The sequence below is a fragment of the Hippopotamus amphibius genome, chromosome 8 (genome assembly GCF_030028045.1).
Source record: "Hippopotamus amphibius kiboko isolate mHipAmp2 chromosome 8, mHipAmp2.hap2, whole genome shotgun sequence".
NCBI lineage: Eukaryota > Metazoa > Chordata > Mammalia > Artiodactyla > Hippopotamidae > Hippopotamus > Hippopotamus amphibius.
In genome coordinates, this window is record NC_080193.1 from 61548399 (window position 1) to 61561439 (window position 13041).

Below are 13041 nucleotides of genomic sequence, written 5' to 3' on the forward strand. Positions count from 1 at the left end.
TGCTGTACAAATCCTGGAAAGCTACTGTGTGTGCTGCCTAGACACAAGAGCAGATTGGTAGAAAAACAAACCAAAAGAACATCCCACAATTAGGAGGCATAGGATATGAAAGCTGGCCAGCTGGGCAACAGTGATGAGGAAACTTGGCCAGTTCTCATAAATGGAAGAGTCACGTACAGGTCAGACTATGGGATGCTGCATCGCACCTAGTGACAATGTTGTTTACACAGTGTCAGAATATCATCCAAACCCCAAGAAGTGCATGCAACTGGTAATGATATAAGGGCAGTGAGCTGGGCAGTACTGGAATGCTGCCTCTAGCCAAGTTTATAAATCAAGTGGAGAACGTCACAGTATAGCAGTTTCAGGATGATTGGGAATGGCAGGTATTGAGCATCCCAAACAAGAATGTTATCTGGGTTCATGAGTCTACTGTATGATTTTTAAAAAGCATCGCATGTAGTATTTTATTTGGACTTAAAGGAAAACCTCAAGAGAGGAAAATTCAAATAATGTGTGACTTCTATGACTAAAAGCTAAAGAGAAATGTGCTGAAAACAAATGAGAAAATCACATTCACACACCTAGAAAGACTCCTGGTTCCCAGCCTCCAGCCTCTAATAAGTTTCAAGAACTATATTCCATCCTGAGACCCCCAAGAGGCAGCACACCCACTTCTAATATCGAAATCTAGTAACGTATTTTTTCGTCAAGAGGTATTTACACTTCATTTAATTAACCTGCTTCAGCAAGGTACTGAGATAGCAGAGTGGTCAAGAATATGGGCTTGAAAAGAACGAACAGTTGGCCTTTGCACGTGGCCAGACTTGAGCTCAAATCACGTATCTACCACTAACCACCAGCGTTAACGCAGTGCTAATAACCTGACTCGAAGCCTCAGATTCTACCTCTGCTAAACCAGGAAAACAATATCTAGCTTACAGGATTACAAAATGTCTACTACGTGGTAAATGTTCAATATGTTAGCTATTATTACTATTATTTAATCCCACTAAATCTTACTTTGGTTATAGAGATGCAAAATGACTGCCCTATGCATAGGCCTAACAATACTTCACTTACCTACAAGTTCTTAACAAGTCATCAGTTACTTTTATACTCCCAACTATGATGCACACTATAGTTGTCTTCATGATTAAGATGGTATGAAATTATTCAGAAAGGTATATTTTAATAAAATGATGTTTTATTATTAAAGTATTATATTATTCAAAAAGTTATATTTTTAATAAGAGGTAACCATTCAAAACAAGATATAATTGCCAAGCAAAGTAATTAAATTACTAATTTATAAAAGAATAGTTTGAGAAACCACCACCTTCCTTATTAATTCACCTATATTCACTAGTTTAGCCATATTTTTACTCACTAAGGCTAGCTAAAAACATCAAACATACATAGGTAGCTCATACCAGCTAAAATTGTTCACTTTCCCAAAGAAAGTGATGTTCAAAGTTTCACAGCAAATAGTTCAATTAAGTACCAAAAAAAAAAAAAAAAATCAGAGGTTCACTGAAAGAATCTGCTTAATGAAAAGACACACTCAAGGTACCATTTAAGAAAATGGCAAATCATAATAGAATTATCAACAATCAAATATCACCTTAAGCTTGAATTTCACTTTATACATTACTTGACCCAGCTGAACTTTCATTCAATTTCTTTTCTATCCAACTATTTGCTTTCCTTGCCCCTCCTCAGACATTTAAAAAAAAAAAAAAAAAAAAAAAAGGTCAGGGGTTGGGAAGGGGGAAGGGAGGCATCACAAAGATAATCAACACCAATCAGGACTAGTATGGCTGCAAGAAACAGAAAACCTAAAAAGCTAGACACCATCTCACGTAACACAAGTTTGGAAAGACGCAGAGCAGCACTGGGTAAACCAACCTGCACAAGGACCCAGCCTCTGCCTATTAATGGGGAGATTTTTAGTTAATGCAACAACAACTTTAATGACTATAGTTCCATTCAGATTTTCTATTTCATTTTGAGTGAGGTGTGGTAAGTTATGCTTTTCTAAGAAATTATCCATTTCGTCTAAGTTTGCAAATGTATTAACATAAAGCTATTAAGAGTATTTTCTCCTTTCTATCAATTTGTGTCATATCTGTCGTTATATTTTTTTCACTCCAAAAATTAATTGCGCCTTTAAAAAAAAAAACATGCCTGGGTTTATATCTATTTTATTCTTTCAAAATCACTAATCTTAGTTTGTTCATCTCCATATTTTATTCACTATTTTTCACTATTTTTTACTCTTTTTATTGTTTCCTTCCCAGTACTACTCCTATATTCAAGTAAGAGGGGCCCTGCCTTGGGGCACAAGCCCTAGAAGGCCCGGCCATACCACACTTTAAAAATAATAATAATAAATTTATTAAAGATGATGTGGCTGTGACTGTCAGTTTAGATGCAACCCACAATGTGATAAGCAGTATGTTCACTATGACTCAGTTCTGGTTTTGAGTACCCATTATAATTTCTTATGTGACCCATGAATTATTTAGAATTATGCTTTTATTCCCTGACTTACAGGGTTTTTGAGGAATCTTTGTGAACGACTTCTCTCCTGTTCACACTTCAGAATGATTTCATCTGAGGGGTGAAGGTGGTTGGCAGAGGGCCACTCGGGGCCTGCTGCCTGCACTGGCAGGGCAGCTGCTCCCCCAGGCAAAGGGCTGCAGAGACTGACAGCAAGAAGCTGGCCAGGGCACACGGCAAGAGAAGGTGGGAGGGAAAAGGTGGGGCACCAACAGCCTCTGCTACAGGAATCCCCAGGCAACTATTTTCATTCATTTCTGTGTACTCTTCCATCGTTTTGTTCTTATAACCTCCATTCTTGGTACCACAGGTAGCACCTAATAACACTGTGTGGCACCTTACCTGTGGTCACTTGTCTTGGAGAGATTCCAATAAGAGGACACAGAAAGCTTCCTAATTCAGGGTGATGCTGCCCAATATTTCCAGAATGTAATATAACTCAGTTAGCCAGTCCCCTTTATGAAAACGAACCAGCCACAGCTTCAAAGCCAGCTGACCACTCTAATTTCCAGATCCCTCTCCAGATCCTCTCTTGCTTTGCTCAGCTATGAACTTAAAAGGAAATTTATTACATTTTACAAAACGTAGCTAGATATTTTAGGGATAGAGGGTTTTCAGGGGACTGGAGAGCTATAGCTTTCCAGGCTTTCATCAGCCATTTTTGCCAGTCCAGGTGTTTTGTCCTCATCTTGTCAGCTCCCGGCTGTAGACATTATAACCACAGTCAAATGCAGAGAAGGGGAGATGGCTTTCTCTTTTTATAAGTAAAAACACAAAACCAAAAAGAACTTAGGTTGGAAGAACCCCCAGAAGTCATCTACTTAAATTGAAATTGCCAGAATCCAGCACTAGCTTCAAAGAAAACTGGGAAGATTCTCGCAGAGAATGGGATCATCCTGACAGACTTATGCCCATCAAGCTTCACTCCCAGGAGCTAGGTACTTGGCCACCCCAAAGTAAACTGATTCTGTTAACAAGGAAGAAGGGCTGTTAAGTGGGCAATGATGAGTATCTGCCGTAATACCCCAGATGGAATGAAAATACAACTGTAAGCATCTGAGAGTAAAAAAAGTGATTTTAAGTAAGAATGATTCTTTCAGTTCAGTAAGATACCGCAGAAAGAAAAAAGAACGAAATATCTTTGATGCCTACTCTAGGTATATTTTAAGAAAGTAAAAATGCTTGATCCTGGGACAAATGACTCATACATTTCAGAACATGAAATTCGAGGCCCATCCTCAGAAACATTTTTCTGCATTTTGTTAAGTTTCCAGAAGGCAAGGCTTTAATATAACCTAATAATTACCAACCTACTTTTGAGAAAAATAAATTGTGGAGCTTTTGTAATCTATAATAAAAATTAAACAGCTCTAAATGTGAATCATGATGTATTCTTGTTGCTGTCAAGATAAAGTAGAATCAAACTGATTAATTAGGCTGGAACATTTATTCTTTTAGTAATAAAATATTACCCAGATAACAAGCTTATAAAAACAATGACTACATGTACAGACGCTGAAAAAAAATAACCTATGTACCTACATTCAAGGTCTTTTTCATCAGATACATTCCTACTAGTTCCAAGTTAAGTTTGGCATAGTATGCAATATTGGTGCTTAATCATTTTATGAATTTTGGTGATTTCATGTGATAAATGTACAAATAGAGTAAGTAACTGAAAAGCAAGAACTTTTCACATCTTTAAAAGTCTCCACAGAGATCAGATTTATGTGGTGTAACAAAATGTCATTCTTGCACTTCAGTCTAGGGTTGAGTGAGCATATATTTCAACTTAGTATAAGTTTTCAAGCTGCTGCTATTTTTCTAAAAGTATTCAAAAGGTTATTTGGTACAGCGTAGATAAGTTATCATTAGTCAAATATAACTGTAAGTTAGACTGGTGAGGTATATCTTTCAGTGAAGTCTGATTAGATTAATAAGTACCAATAACTGCAGCTTAAACAGCTGAGCTCGAAAGATGACAGATACCACTGTTAGGATCTGGAGGTTATGGCTATCGGAGAGTAAAACTTTATGCCACCATCTTTCAGAAATCTACTTCCCCAAATAAGACTGCTTCAAAAAGCTTATCCTCAGGGATTTCTTAGGTCGCGCAGTGGTAAAGAATCTGCCAGCCAATGCAGGGGACACAGGTTCAAGCCCTGCTCTGGGAAGATTCCACATGTCACGAAGCAACTAAGCCTGTGCACCACAACTGTTGAGCCTGTGCTCTAGAGCCCATGAGCCACAACTGTCGAGCCCGTGTGCCGCAACTATCGAAGCCCACGCACCTAGAGCCCATGCTCCACAAGAAGAGAAGCCACTACAATGAAGAGCCCAAGCACCACAATGAAGAGTAGCCCCCATTCGCAGCAACTAGAGAAAGCCCATGTGCAGCAACGAAAACCCAACGCAGCCAATGAATAAATAAAATAAATGAATTAAAAAAGAAAAAGAAAAAAAAAAGGTTTACCCTCAGATGCTTCAGACCTCAAAGGGAGTGGGGAAGCCACGGGCACAGAAGTGTTTATTTGCATGCTATCCACACACATATATCTGTGATACAATAATTCCATTTGGAAACACCACGTAATCAAAATGAAATCTAACAGCAGATAGAGAAATGGTTTGTTTCAATGTTCAAATCATTGTAGAAATGTATATCATTTGGTACGTATGCATGTATTATATCAAATGGTGATGTTAAATGAAAATGTGCCATAAAGCCAATCGGATTACTTGACCTTAAGTAATATAATGCAATCGGTGCTGCGAAAACACAATTAAATGAGATGTGAAAGCAACTATAAACAGTCAGATCTTAACACAGCAATAGGCTTGTCATTGCCTTGAAAACTTTTATATTGATACATGCACTGAAATTTCCGATACTACTAGTGAATCCACAATATTCACTTGGTGATATCAGAATATAAAACATTAAATTATGTGAGGAAAAACACACGTTAGATTAGAAAAATACAAAATTCTCAATATACCCCTAAACAGCTTTTAGCTTTATGATCCCAAGCAACATGACTTGAGTGCTCACTGCTGTTTCATCTGACAATCTGAATTCTCAGAGGCGATGCACTGTTTTCATACACCAAATGGGTTATTTTCTGAATCCCCCAAATTACTGCTAAGAACAGCAACCTACATTTAAATCTCAAGCTGCTCGCTCCCTTGTCACTGCTCCACCTTACAAGCAGCAGCAGATGGATACAGCTGCTGAAGCCAAGGTGGGCACCACAGCTTGCAATGTGCCCTTTCTCCAACAACCTGTCTGCTCGAACTCCATTCACTATCAGTGTGGCACTCCCTACTCCTGCCGACACCGATGCAGTCCTACACAGAAGGGCTCAGGATGCTAAGGACATCAGATGTGTAAACCGGTAGGATAATCTTCCACTATTTAACTATCAGGAGATACATGCTAGTAAGGATATTCAGGAGGATTCCATTCTACTTGTTTCCTTAAAAAGGAATCAGTATTTCCCATCCATCCTTTCAGTGTGTCCTATAAGACTTTCTAATAGGTCCCCCTAGTTCCCACTTCCTAACAATTCAAAATTCGAAACCGAGGGCTGTGTCCCCAAAAGCTATTCCTCCTTCCAGACTAAACAAAGGTGACCAACTCTGTAAAGCAACCTCCAGGTTGTCACAGTCAAAATCAGCTTCTCCCCTTTCCATACTCTCATTGCATTTGCATGTCCGTCTCTACCTGAAAAAGCCTTTAAAGCCTGTAAGGGTGCAAGCCTTGGCCATATGCATCTTTCCAACCTTAGCTCCTAGTACAGAGCAGACACCCTAAAACAGCATTCTCACTAAAAGAGGCATGGAGGTTATAGAAGCAAAAAAACAAATGTGCACAAGATCAACTCTCATCTCAGGCCAAAAAATGTCATCATCCACCCACACATGCATGTGATAAAAGCACGAGAGAAACGATAAAAGGCATGCAAGGTCCAAATGAGGCCACTTTCCTACTGAGCAGTTGTCCTCAGAGTATAGATGTAGTTGGCTGCTCTGCTGTCTCTAAAGGAATAGCTCCTGTAGTCATTCTGACCAATTCCACAGTTGGAAGAAATCTCACAGAGGCCAACAGAGAAGCAACCTCCTTAGAACAAGTACATTTGGAACAGGCTGGAGATGCAGCCTGGGCTCTAATTACCTGTAATGCTCACTGGTGGGAATATTCTGAGAGAAGTACAGAGCCGATGTCCGTGCTCTCCAATGCCATTTCTTTGCAGGAAGGGAATAAAGGACACAGTCTTCTAACTCTTCTTGAAGCAGATCCACCAGCTGTTTATGGGACCCTCCATAGAATGCCTCAATGATGAGAATACTCATTGGCCCTTTCAAATCTTCACAGATTCTACATATTAAGCAAAACAAATTTTTTTCAAACATATGTATATGTATGTATAAATATTTTTAAATAAATATGTTAAAATATTGTACTCAGAAGGCAAATAAAATCTCTTACAGACACATTACTTTTTTAAATAGGCTTGTCCCGCTCCTTTAAAAAGTATATAACACGTGAGGTTTGTATTTTGGAATCAATATTTTTACACCATTCATGTTAGTAAGAGGAAATAAAGATGCTTTATTTTTCTGATTTCTGTTTTCTTCATGTGCTAAGATTACTTCCACAATGACTAAGTTTTTTCTCCTACCCCAAGAAGTCCTCTCCTGCTGTGATCACTCACTTCCTGGCTGGAATGGCTGTGACCCTGACTCAGTAGCCTCAGCACCAGCTTGGCCTAGAGCTCTACCCAGACTTGGACAGCCCCTGAACTCATATCCTAACTAAGAATTTCACTCCAAGAGCCCTTCGTTCGTATGGGCCTTTCCAGTTCAGGAATGCTCTGATTCTGGAACTCTCGTATTAATCCATCTTTAAATTCACCATTGCCTCCAATGAACTTAGAAGAGAGCACACTTATATTCAAATCTCAATTCTCTCGTGTTAAAAATCTTCAGGATACAATCTCTTGGGACACTTGTCCACTTCTTCACTATTGTCAATATCCCACCCCAAAGGAAGATCAAAAAAATAGAGTAAAGCTACATGCTTCTGACCAGCAAAGTTTCTACAACCTTTCTTTAAACAACAAATGCATTAGGAGAAATAAAGTAACATTGCTATTAAAGACGCGGTAAAATTTTCATTGCAGACAAATTGGCTTTTTACTTTAATAATATCAGTTTTGTTAACATGCTCAGTGAAATAAAAATATATGTATGCATGTAAAAGCTTTTATATACATTTCAAATTATATGCTATTTCCTGTAAGAAGTAAAGAAGAAATATCACTTGGTATAAAGCAACTACATTGTTTAAAAAATATTCCAGGTGTTTGAATTCTCCTTTATGACTTAAGTAAACACCACTCATTACACAGCATATTCCTTTCCTTAATAATGTTGTTCCACAAAATTATTAGTCTCAAAAACTCAATGAGGCTCCTAACTAAGAAAACTGTGCTTTACCTTGCGCAGTCGAAGCAATGCCTGCTTAAATGTATTTCAAAGCAAAAAGTCTCAAAAGGTCCTCAAAGAAATGACCGAAGTGAAAAAAAGTTTATTTCTTGATGTCTAAATCTTCCAATGAGTATTTTTGGGGATTTCCGATGAGTATTTTTGGGGAAAAGATACAAATGCATATTTCACTTATCTGCAAAATAGGAAGCAGTACTCCTCAGGTGGAAAAGGCATGAGTCCTGAGGTCAGGAAGATACAGGTTTGAAGCTCAGCTCTGTCATGTCCTAGCTGTATGACCTTGGACAACCTACCAAACATTGTAGGACTTAGTCTCACCTTTTCTAAAATGGGGATAACAGTACTAACCTCAGAGGTGTGTTGTGAAGATAAAATTGAAGCATAGCAGCTGAAAAACAGTAATAAGGTATTTTGCCCCTCCCATTTTTAGAATAAACCATCTTACTTAAGGAGTAAAGAGAGAATCCTCCAGCATTTTAAAATCAGTTCTTTTCAATCAAAGCTCCCTACTCACCAAAGAAAGGTGGGAAAAGTGGATACATACATGCATTTGAAAGGCAATGGGTGTTACCCATTCCTCATCAGTAGCTTGTATTTCACATACGAATTTGAGAGTACTGCAGATTTTATGGGCAAGTAATAAGCTCAGAAACTTACTATGCAGCTTGATTTTTTCAGGCTGGCTGGTGACTTCAACTTTATAATGCTGTATTCATTAAGTTAACAAACAGCCTCCAAGTTTAACAAAATGGTAGCCATCAACCCTTCAAATGATGGAAACTTCTGGAAAGCAAATGAGAAATCAATGCAATTTTGAAAATTATGTCAACGGTTTCAAGAAAAAATAAAAGCAGTTTAACATTAATTTGTTTATGGTATCACATGAGAGACATCTACAATCTTGCTTTATTTCCTCTGACCTAATCACACTAAGGTGTATACGCTGCACATATCCTTAAAAGGTCTCTAAAAGGTTCTTATAAAAATGACCTGAGATATTTCCCCAAGTGATGGAATGTGATATAAACCACTCTAGAGAATATTCCACTCATAATGTAACCTCAAAGAAAGCAACATTAATATTCGGAAAAAAACAAGCTTTCTGATTCTTCATTACTCTGCCCTTTTCCATGATTAATCTAGAGCACGTATCATGCCCTATAGTTACAGATGTTTCTTATGGGTCTGAATCATGAGTTATCTGCAAACCATCAGCCACTGTGGAGGCAGTACGTGTAGGTGCTGCTGTAGATTCAAGACAATCAGTAAGCAGAACTGAACACCAAGCATGTGGGAGGTTGAAAATTAGAAAAGGGGAAAAAAGATTATAGTTATAGCAGATTTCCACCCCTTTAATAGCCCAGTAAGAAGAGTGAAATGTACAGGTTTGAACTAGCGTTTACTTGAGCATTCTTCTAGTGGCCAACGGGTGTGCCTGCACTTGGGGTATTTTTCTAGGGAAAGTAACTATGTCCTACCATCTCTGAAAACTATGTTTAGTGGCTTTGATTCATGGAAATTTGTTCTGCTTGTTTTGTGGAGACAGACATATGCTGACAGTTCCCCCACTTACTTCTACTGCAACTTTTGCAGCAAGAAGAAAATATGTTCTTCCCTGATAGTCTTCTTTAAGCACAACCTGGAAGAAAGATGATTCCCATTAGGTGCAAGCAAAAGAAGGGAAGCTGATTTTTAAATATAAGATTCAAACCAAATGCCATTACAGCACATTAAAGAATAGCTCAAATACTTTCACTGTGCTTGAGTTTGGTTTTAGAAAATACTGCTGGAAACATATGAGGAGGAGTTGGAAAAAAAAAAACAACACTGTTAAAAAGGATTTTTGCTGTTATGCTGGAATTTACTAAAAGATAAAGAGAGTACACCATTTGCCCATTTTAGCAATAATCTCAGAAAACTGCAGGGGGTCACCCTGACGCTATAGATGCTCACGAGCATGCCAGGTAAATGCAGACATTTTGCACCACTAGCAATGGCTACTAGAGAGTGAGTGTTTTGGAGCAGCAGTAACAGGGCCTCAACACTGAAAGTCCCTACTCCAAAGAAGGACAGGATCTCCTGCATGGCAGGAGGCTGTGGCCAGGTGTTTGCCAAAAGATGCTGGGTGAGCCTACATACAGTCAAATGTCTTACACAGGTGCTCAGGTTTATGAATCCATTAAAGCATTAATTAGCACATGTACCACACAGACCTTAAACCCTGAAACAAACAGAATAAGTATATCAGAATTTAAGGGTGTGGCATTTTAAAAGGGGAAAAAAAAAAAACAAACAAAAAACTTCCCACATTAAAGAATAAATACCAAACAGAAAGCCCATGTCCTTTCTGCATGACACTAGAATGATGATGCTTTATGAGTAAATGGCCCAAACATTCATGCTGCCTAAAAGAGCATAAAACATGGTTCAGATAAATTTTTATCAACTTTTTAAGGTTTTCTGCTTAAACAAGTAAGCCTCAGTTTAAAAAAGAAACAAAACTCATCTCTTCACCATATTTTATCCCCCAGCGACACCAGATGAGAGAACATGCCACAGTGTTAAAGCTTTATCTTTATGAAAGTCTAATTCATCATCAACACTATGATTTAATGATACACGGCTAAATGCTAAACGTTAAATGAGTAATATAGCGAGTCAATGTGATAGCTAGGACATAGGAATTTTAAACCACTTCAAGTTCTATTTAAGATTACCAGAGGGCTTCCTAGGTGGCGCAGTGGTTAAGAATCCGCCTGCCAATGCAGAGGTCACGGGTTCGATCCCAGCTCCAGGAAGATCCCACATGCCGCGGAGCAACTAAGCCCGTGTGCCAAAAAAAAAAAAAAAAAAAAAAAAAAAAGATTACCAGAGGTCAAAATGATCGGAGCCTTATCTGCCTCTCCAAAACTTTACATTTACAATTAAGAGGGAATGCAAAGTGGAAAATCACAATAGTATTTCATATAAATATTTTGACCAAAATGAAAAGGTGCCATGAGAGTCATCTCAATTAAAACCGAATAATGCATTGATAAGATTCCTAAGAACAAAAGTAGCCTGAAACCAATGCTGTGAATATTTTTAAATTTGTATTAAAACTTTTGTCATCGTACCTGCATTTATTTTAAGCTTGACCCAATTTCTTTATTCCCTGAGCCATGATCATTTTCAAGGTGAACTACATTTTTGTCTACCTCCTCTAGCAGTTACAACTGCTGCGGTAGTTGAGGTTTGTTTTTTTTTTTAACAGTATAGTTAAAGGAAATTTGCAATATGCCATTGATTTATTGAAAAAGATGTGCTAAGTATAAATATCTCATGTGATTTTTAAAAACTAAACCTGTCACATTAGAAACCCATAATTAGCCCTCATATATGATGTCAATGCAGTTACCTATAATATTCAAATAATTTTCCAACCAAATACCAAGTAATAATTTTAAATCAGAGGACTTGTTGTGTTAATATATTCCACAGACACCTTACTGCTATTAGTTGTAGGAAGGTATGGTTTCAGTGATGATGGTTTTAACGGTTTTAATCCCACACACATGAGAAATTGATTCCACAGGCTAATCCACACATGGCTTGAAACCTTAAACTTCAATCAGTTGCTGAAAATATATTTTCTATTTGCCTATATACAATTTTCAGAAAGTTGAGCTTGGCAGAGCAAAAATAAAGAGCTTAAACGCAAAATAGTATAAATTGAGGAAAGTAGAATTTGAGTAGCATTTCCTAACAGGTCATCAGAGCTTTACCTGGTATTTTCCAACTGACCCTTTCCCCTCTTCCCTTCTGAACCTCCACCCACCAACTCCAACACACCCAGGGTCTATTTAAAAAGCAACCAATAACCCAGCAGAGTAAAATAGGGCAGTACTGAGAAAAGTTTGTATTAACTTCCAGCCCACTCACTTATTTTAATGATTCATCAGGGAAACCCCAGTTGTTAAAATACACCTGAAATCTCATTAAATAGTAAAAAAAAAAAAAAAGCATGAAAAGATTTCTGCTTTGAAACATGCCATCATTGAGTCCCCTAACAGAACCTATTAAGGGTAAATATGTGGTAAAAATACATTTTACTAAGAAAGTTTCCTCAAAGTATTATAACACATTCTATTATAATTTAGGGGAAAAAAAGAGACAAGGATAAACAGATCCTATGAAAAAGTTATCATAAAAAATTTCACAAAAATCATGCATAGCAAATACATTCTAACCCCTAAAGCCTCAACGTAATCTCTGAAGACTGGTAAATAATCTGACATCAAATGCAGTGCAATAAACTTGCAATCCTAAAACTAAAGACACTGACAATATTATACATAAATAAAGTCTGACTAATAGCAAGGCATGAAATTGGATTCCTGAGCATTAGTTTGAACTGAAGATAATGTACAACAGAAACTGAATATTCCATTATTTGATTACGGGGCATACAACCTAACATTTATGATAACTTGTATACTACTGTGTACTTAAATAGCAGCATTCAAGAAAAAATCTTGGGTTCATACTGAAAAAGATGTAGCACTCTAGTATTCTATTCCCCCACAAGGCTATAGATATTCTAATTTCATCAACTCTGACTTTTGTTTCCTGTTGTGGTAACTAAGAAGTGAGGATCTATGCAACCAAACCAAGACTTGGTAAGAAGACTCATATGCCACACTGTTTGTGAGACAATTTAAAGCTATTTTCAAATGCGTTGTTCTAAATATATGATTTGCAATGATCTTTTAACACATGCTCTTTTTAAAATTACAATCTTATATGCATATATGGCTATTTAATTCCCTGACAAATATTTTCATTCTTTCTCAATTTGGGATTTAACTTTCTGTTTAAAAATAGCCATCACTTATGCCATGACTTGAATTAATACAAAGTCTTGGTTATAACTATCAGTATCAAATGCAAATTCAACAAATACCTACATGTACCAACATTATGAATTAGTTC

General features: G+C 37.4%; 1 protein-coding gene across 21 annotated transcripts in view; it reads right to left on the reverse strand.

Moving 5' to 3' along the window:
* The window catches only part of GTDC1 (glycosyltransferase like domain containing 1), a 375875-nt gene that overhangs the window by 267190 nt on the left and 95644 nt on the right, over positions 1 to 13041 (reverse strand). For 14 of the 21 annotated variants that reach the window (XM_057744701.1, XM_057744700.1, XM_057744680.1 and 11 more), the window contains 3 exons: positions 9644 to 9709; positions 8728 to 8853; positions 6737 to 6940 (listed from right to left, as the gene is read on the reverse strand). In XM_057744701.1, the coding sequence (XP_057600684.1) occupies positions 6737 to 6915 (179 nt within the window). In that variant the 5' untranslated portion in view covers positions 6916 to 6940; positions 8728 to 8853; positions 9644 to 9709. Of the gene's footprint in view, positions 1 to 6736; positions 6941 to 8727; positions 8854 to 9643; positions 9710 to 10787; positions 10891 to 13041 lie in introns of all 21 variants that reach the window. The other 7 variants (XM_057744681.1, XM_057744691.1, XM_057744688.1 and 4 more) reach the window with 1 other exon arrangement.